The following is a 7,529-nucleotide window of genomic DNA, read 5'->3' on the forward strand; positions in this document are numbered from 1 at the left end:
GGGTGGGAGGGGGCCCACAAGCTCAGAAGGGAGGGGCAGCTGGGCGTAGCAGGCCTTTGAATCAGTTTGAGACCTTTGATGAGTCAGCCATTCTCAGCCGCCGTGCTCCAGGGCTTCTGTAGTCTGCCAGCGGCAGGAGTTGGTTGGAGAGGTTGTTGGGGGAGCATTGGCTCTTCCACTGTCAGCCTGGGATTCATTAAACATAGGACATCAAGGGAAGAGGGTAAGGGACTTGCTAAAGGAGCAGCTCAGCCCACTCTTTGAGGTCACTGACTGCTGGTACCCTGGGAGGGGCCTGCTGTCTCTTATTTCACATTTGGCAAGACTTTCTGTTGTGGCTGTAAGTCAAGGGCTCATAGGGAATGCTAATTTGAGAGTGGGTGAATGGATGAATGGACAAACGGATAGACTGGGGAGGGTTTTGACCAATAACGTGGGCTGGGCTGTAGAAATAGCTCAGGAAGGCAAAGGCACTTGCCTTTGTCCTGCAGGCTGAGTTTGATCCTTGAGACCTCCACAGTAGAAAGAGGGAACCAACTCTCAGGGTGTCCTCTGTTTCACATGTACTATGGCACATGTGCTCATTCATTCTTTCTCATTCTCCCTCAAACAAAACCAATAAAGGTAGAAAAAGAACTTGATTGGACCCACGCCGCTTTTCATTGTAACTACCTCCCCTTGGGTTTCCTCTCTTTCTAGTGAGCACTGATGGTGTTTATGTCCAGGATTGCTCTTTGCTGCTGGTCTCCATGGAAATTCCCCAAAGAGGGGAGTTACTGAAATAGTCCAGGTTGGGTTCCTCTCAGAATTCTTCTGATCGAGCTGTAGTGAAGCTGTCCAACCCCAGGGGAACAGCTGTGAGGCTAAGATCTGGCCAGACTGCCCTTGCACGGAGGAGCCTTGGTTTTACTGTGGTGGCTCAGCTGGTTTTGTGGGCTCAGAATCTGGCATCTGTGGAAATATCAGCTACCTTTTCTCCAGTAGACCTTGCGTTGTTGAGTTACCCCACTTAGGTGCGCTGGGGTCAGGCCTGGAGTCAGTGTCACAGTTGCCATCTTGTGATTTACACACTCAGACTCACACACGTATACACACACTCACATTCACACCCAGACTCATACACACACACTCACACCCAGACTCACACACACTCTGTCTTTCTCACACACACATTCTCACACTCATGCATGCTTTCATACATACCCACTTTCTCTGTCTCTCTGTTGCTCTCTCTCACACACACATCCATATACATCCACACACACACTCTCTCTCACACATACACATACATACACACATTCTCTTCTCTCTCTCTCTCTCTCTCTCTCTCTCTCTCTCTCTCTCTCTCTCACACACACACACACACACACACACACAAACACACACACGAGAATAGAGCCAATAGTTATTCACAAGCTTGTGGTGGTGTCTCACTGGTCACGTGTGGAAAGGAAAAACGCCTTTGAAGCAAGGAAGAGCCCAGCCTCTGAGGAACCCTGGAACTTCTAAATGGCGCTTCAAGGATTCCATGGACAATCCAGTGTTTTGAGGAGATGAATGATATCATATATTATCCAAGGTTCCATTTACATATTATATGTGTATGTTTACGTATCTGTAGATCTAAATCTATATCTAGATATTGAAATAGAATCCTGCTGCTTGCAATGTGGTCCAGGATAGCTCCAACTCATGAGAGTTATCTTGCTGTAGCCACCTGACTTGCTGGAGTTATAGGTGTGCAGCACCAAGCCTGGTTCTACAGGTTTTATTCTAGAACTCTGTATACTGTTTAGAAATGAGCTCATTTGCAGCAAAATAAAACCATTTAGCCCCAGAGCTTCCAGTTGGCACCAGTGCATCTCTGGGCTGGTTTAGACAGGCAGACCTGAAGGGTCCAACTGACCTTTCCTTGTCTTGTCCTCCCCTCCCCTCCCCCTCTCCTCTTCTCTTCCTTTCCAAATTGTTTTATTTCCATGCTGGAGATGAAACCCAGGCCCACATGCATGCTAAACATTCATTGTACTACTGAGCTATATTTTCCCAGCCTCTTAAAATGTAATTTTTAAAACAGTAAAAGGTACTATGTTCATATAAACTTACAGAAAGAACACATATTAAAGATTCTAATCAGTTTAAACAGTGTGGGACCCGGTAAGGTCTTAGGACTAGTTCAAAAGAGAATTCAAAGAAGGGAGTTTTATAGTTGGTCAGTCATATGGAAATGTATTAGCTAATAGATTAACACAATAAGCTTTAACCTTTGGGGCTTACATTCTCTACCAGGTGGATATTGTTGATATTTTTCTTGGATGATAATCGTATGTGTTTTTATTATAAAAATGGATTTACATAATCATCATCATCATCATCATCATCATCATCATCATCATCATCATCATCATCAATTTTCTGTTACTCTCTACTTGAACAAAGTTTTTAACCATCCTAATCAGTTAAAGACACCGATGCAGACAGTCTCTGACCGTGGCAGGGCATTTTCTGAGTGTGTCCTGCTCAGCTGTTGAGATAGCTAGAGTTCAGTCATAATAAAATAGATGTTTGACTAGATGGAGATGAGACGTTCTGGGGAGGTCAAGAAAACACCCTGGCAATTAGGATAATTTATCTGGAAGTAGATTGGCTGGTGGCAAAGCCAAGAAATAAGAGTTATGGGCAAAGGAAGCCCTTCAGAAAGTCGAGATCTGTCAGGCTTCTGAGGAGGAGTGGCTGTACCTGCTCCTGGGTGATAAAGACTTCCCAAGGCACAGCAGGCAGAGAGGATTTATCTGTCTGGGGGGGGGGGACGGGACACCAAGCCAGGGGAGAAGCTTCCACACAAGCAGCTGTCTGGGATTCACTTCCCGGCTGCACTTCTCAGCACTATTTTGGTCCGCTTGGCTGTCCTTGTTCCTCCCTGCAGTCTTCCCCCGCCCTTTGTCAGGGCGAGGAGTGTTCACTTTTGAGTGGCATCCCGAAGCATCCTCTTGGCTTGTTGAATTCTTGCAAAAGTCCTGAGCGATAGGTCGGTCATTTCATAGAGAGGAGGGGAGCTGCTCAAGGGTGCAGTACAGAGCATAGACCTTGCATCAGAGCGCCTCAGAAGCGCCATGTCAGAGCGCCTCAGCAGTGCCACATTCTTCCAGCCCCCGTTAGTCTTCCTGATCTCTAGCTCAGTGTTCTCAGTCTTCCTAATGCTGCGACCCTTTCATACAGTTCCTCCTGCTGGGGTGACCTCCCCCTACCACAAAATTATTTTGTTGCTCCTTCATATCTAACTTTGCTACTGTGATGAATCATCACAGTAACAATCATATGACTGCTGTGTAAATGTTATGGTATGTATATAACAGTAAATATCCGATATGTAGGATATCTGATGTGTGGGTCCCCAACGGGTGATGACCCCACAGGTTGAGAACCATCACGCTAGTTCTTTTGTGCATTCAATGCTTAGGCCCCCGAGACAGATGTATTGGAAAGCTTGACACGAGTTCAGATCGTGGGACATGGCAATTGAGGTTACCCTGCTTTCATTAAAGCCCATAGAATATAGGTGACAATCTTACTGCATCTGAGCCCCAGATCCTCTGTAGTAGCTGTGGCTGCAGTTAGACAGTTGGAGAAGGCACAGGGCCATTACGCTGGGCCTTGGCTTTTCATTCGAAATGCAGATGTAAAACTAGCCACTGATTAAAGCCTTTCTGTCAGTTACAATGGAACCCTTGGGTCTGTCACTTGGCCCTATCCGCTGTTGCTGCTGTATCCTCATGTGCTGATGAAGGAGTGAGTTTCTCCCCATCTTTGTTATTCTCTTTCTTGTGTAATAGTCCATGCTTGGCAACTGTCCAATGGATAGGATTAGGGTATGTTTGTGTGTACCTAGGAAATGTTCACTTGAGTGTTTGGGAAATTTGGGGTAGCCGGGGCAGGATGCTCTGAGCAAATCAGGCGCTGATGTCTATGCCTCTTTGTTGCAGAGTCCAACATCTGTACCACACGAGGCGTGAACTCCTGCCAGCAGTGTCTGGCAGTGAGTCCTGTGTGTGCCTGGTGCTCAGATGAGGTAAGGAGCCTATGCCTTATTTGTCAATGCAGTCACACAACTCTGACCTTTAAAAGGAATATGAGGTAGTTTATCCTGGAGCCAAATGTAAGTGACCATGGCCAAGGAGCATAGATTCAAATACTGGGTTCCAAAGTGATAACCACTATAAGGAACGTTTTATAGTAACAGAGCCATCAGATGAGGTGGTTACAGCAAAGCGCGGAAATCTCTGCTACAAGAGTCTGATGTTACCTCATAACAGTCTCAGCCTCTGGGGTTGGTGGAAGCCAGGAGTCTGCACATTTTACAAAGCCTTTAAGACGTTACTAGTTTTAAGAATGTTAAGTCAAACCCAGAGGTGGGCAATAGGTAGTAGCTATTTAGGGGGATAATTTAGCCCCAAACTATTTGGTGCCCAACCTGTAGCATTCATCTGATCTTGTTGAATGTTCAACACAGGTGTGGCTCCCCACCCCCATCCTAGCTCGCTCCAGACACCTTGTTTCCCTAGATTTAGGTGCTTCTGTATAGGTGCAGACACACAAAACTATTTCCTTCCTCCTAAATGCAGTCTCTTTCCCCTTCTGAGCAAGACTAGGGGAAGCCTTCCCCAGGATGTATGGTGGAAGCTGGTAGGGAGTCCTGGAGCCTGTTCTGCCCTTCTGCCCCAGCCAGCTTGCTTGGGCATCGTAATTACTGTGACTATTGCCACCCTTCCCCAGCCTGTGCTTGCTTTGGGCTGGAACATCTCATGGAAGAAAGGCTTTACTCTCTAAAGGAGAGAGGCGCTAGGGGTAAAGAGGGATGCCAGCTTATTCTGCCCCCCCCCCCCGGAACAAAACAAGACAAAAACAAAAACCCTAAAAACCCAGAAGAGAAATCTTGAGTGTGTGTATGTGTGTTTGTGTGTGTTTGTGTGTGTGTGTGTGTGTGTTTGTGTACACTTTCTTAGAGATCCTTTTTTCTTCCCTTCTCTCTGACAATGACGGCCCTCTATCTTCTTTCCTTCCTTCCTTTCTCTCTAAATTATCAATGGATGAGGGAGCACAACTCAACGGTGGGGACCAGACGATGACAGGGAAGGGTTAGCTGTGTCTAGGCAGAGGGGTTGTTGTGTCTGAGTCCCTAGGGAATGAATGTGTCTGAGGGAATGGCTATGTTTGTGGCCAGGCTGGGAATTTGGAGCTGGCAGGAGCTGATGGGGAGGTAGGGGAAGCCTGTGGCTGGAGAGGTTCCAGGCAGTCACAGTGGAGTGAGTCAGCACCGCCCCCCCAGCAGGTGGTTACCTGAGCTGCTGGCCTATCTGTACCTCAGCCACTAGAGCCTCTGCCCTATACCCTCCTCAACCACCCTGGCTATTTCCTGATCTTTGTCTGCTTCTCTTCTGGATCCTCTGGGTTTCCTAAAAAGGCAAGCTCCTGGTCAGACTGGGGAGGAAGGGAGCAGAAGGCTGTGTTTACCCCCTAGAGGAGGGGCTGCCAGAGCCTCCAAGGCCAGCTCCATACACAGCCTTGGCCTCTGCTGCTCAGCACTGGGAACTGCTTCTAGGGGCAGCTGCCTAACATCTGGGCCAGATTGATCTCATTTAGCGAATGAAACATTCTCTGGGGCTCGGGGGAGGGTGAGGCCATTCTTCTCCACCCCCACAGGTGCCCCTCCCCTCTGGGCTGCACTGGAGGCTCAAGTGTGGCGTGGCTGTCTTCCTTCTGGTTTGTCATATCCTCCTGCCTCCGGTCACCATCATGGTTGTGTCAAGCTTCCTTTCTGAGGAAGTTGTAATTCTGCGACAATTCCAGAAGAAGGGGTGGGATGCAGAGGGTGCCGTGTTTGGATCGGATGGCCTGAAGTTGGCCGGCTGGAGCAGAGGGGAGCAGAGAGGAGCTCCCTGAGGAAGGCCTACTGCTATTCAAGCATAATTCCCTCTCATTCCCCCCATCTGGATCTTATAGGGATAAATCAGATCTGGGTTCTGACCAGCCAAAGCCCCTCCTTAGGCCACGTGAACATGTTCCATGTGACTAGATGCAAATGTGGAATATTTACCGATCACTATGGTGAATCTTTGCCCTCTGGGGCAGACTGGGAGGCCAGAGGGAGGGAAGGATCAGCTTGTTGATAGGGTGGAGTTGGGAAATGGGTAGCAACCAGGACCAAAGGAGACCAAAGAAGGGAGGTAGAAAGCCCAATGAAATAGTCCCTTCAGAATGGACTAAAGTGAATGCCAACACTTACCATCGGTAAGTGAGAGGGAGGAGGGGTGGGGTTGGGGAGTCTGATATGGGGCAGAATGTGTCAACCAGGGAGGAACCCGGGGCTGTAACTAGTTATCTTTTTCCTGAGGGAGCTGGACTTCCCGTGCACAGGGCAAGCTTAACTCTTGAAAGTGTTTGGATCTTGACTTTAAACAACCAAAGGTGGGGCTGGGGTTGCTGCTGAGCCCTCTGCCTCCCCTGTCTTGACTGTTTCAAGAGTGATGCTGATGTTGGCAGTGCCTGGGAAAACAACTGGTTGGGCTCAGCTTGTGGTCCTTAAAGGACAGCAGCTCCTGGGTGTGTATAGCAAGCCCTTGGCTGGGTAAGAGGAAAACAGAGCCAAGTGGATGAGTGGGGTGTCTTGGGCCCACCCACCTAGGGTGTGTTCTTGGAGAGACAGAGAGAGACATGGTTAGATAACACCGCTCGCAGAGACACCAGCTTCACACAGAGCTAGAACCTATATTTTTGGCTCAAGTGGTAACATACTGGATTCTAGAACTCTCCGAAATCATAAGGTAATTTAACAAGCTGGGAGTGCTTGTTAAATCTAAAGGCTCTTGGGATGGACCCTGGGCCTATTGCATCAGAACAGGTTGCCATGGTAGCAAGGGGGGGCAACATTGCTACTGGTGGAGGCTGGGATTGGACAGGGTGGGTAGAGGTAGAATTGGGGTTGCCAGATAAATACAGAACACCCAATTCCAGTTGGATTAGATAGTAAATAATTTTCACCTTGGTAGGCATTGCATATTTCCTAAAGTTGGCAATCTTAAGACAAGAAGAAATGCTAGGAATTGATACCCAGGATACCTGAGCCAGGTTGGAAGGTGGGGCCAGTTCACAAACTTGACATCTAAGAATGAAAGAGGAAGAACAGGTTTGGGTTTAGCAAGTAGAAGACTCCAACTGGGCTTACTTTCTGCTCTGTGTCTGCTGGGGAAAGTCGCAGGACACGAATTCCTCTCTGTGTGTGTGTGAGTGTGTGTGTGTGTGTGTGTGTGTGGTTATCAGGGTCTCATGAGCATGTCTGAAGTCTCTTTATATTTATTTTTAACCTGGAGCATAGATGTCCACCTTGAGTTTGGCCCCAAACTTGTTATTGTTAAAAAAAAAAAAGAATAAAAATGTATAGTAGTGTGTCTTAGTCAGGGTTTCTATTCCTGCACAAACATTATGACCAAGAAGCAAGTTGGGGAGGAAAGGGTTTATTTGGCTTACATTTCCAT

General features: G+C 47.8%; 1 protein-coding gene across 1 annotated transcript in view; it reads left to right on the forward strand.

The window, feature by feature from the left end:
- The window catches only part of Itgb3 (integrin subunit beta 3), a 57,233-nt gene that overhangs the window by 11,945 nt on the left and 37,759 nt on the right, over window positions 1-7,529 (forward strand). Inside the window, exon 2 of the mRNA XM_021212782.2 lies at window positions 3,981-4,066. Coding sequence (XP_021068441.1) covers window positions 3,981-4,066 — 86 coding nt within the window. The remainder of the gene's footprint in view (window positions 1-3,980; window positions 4,067-7,529) is intronic.

The sequence above is a fragment of the Mus pahari genome, chromosome 14 (genome assembly GCF_900095145.1).
Source record: "Mus pahari chromosome 14, PAHARI_EIJ_v1.1, whole genome shotgun sequence".
Taxonomy (NCBI): Eukaryota; Metazoa; Chordata; class Mammalia; order Rodentia; family Muridae; genus Mus; species Mus pahari.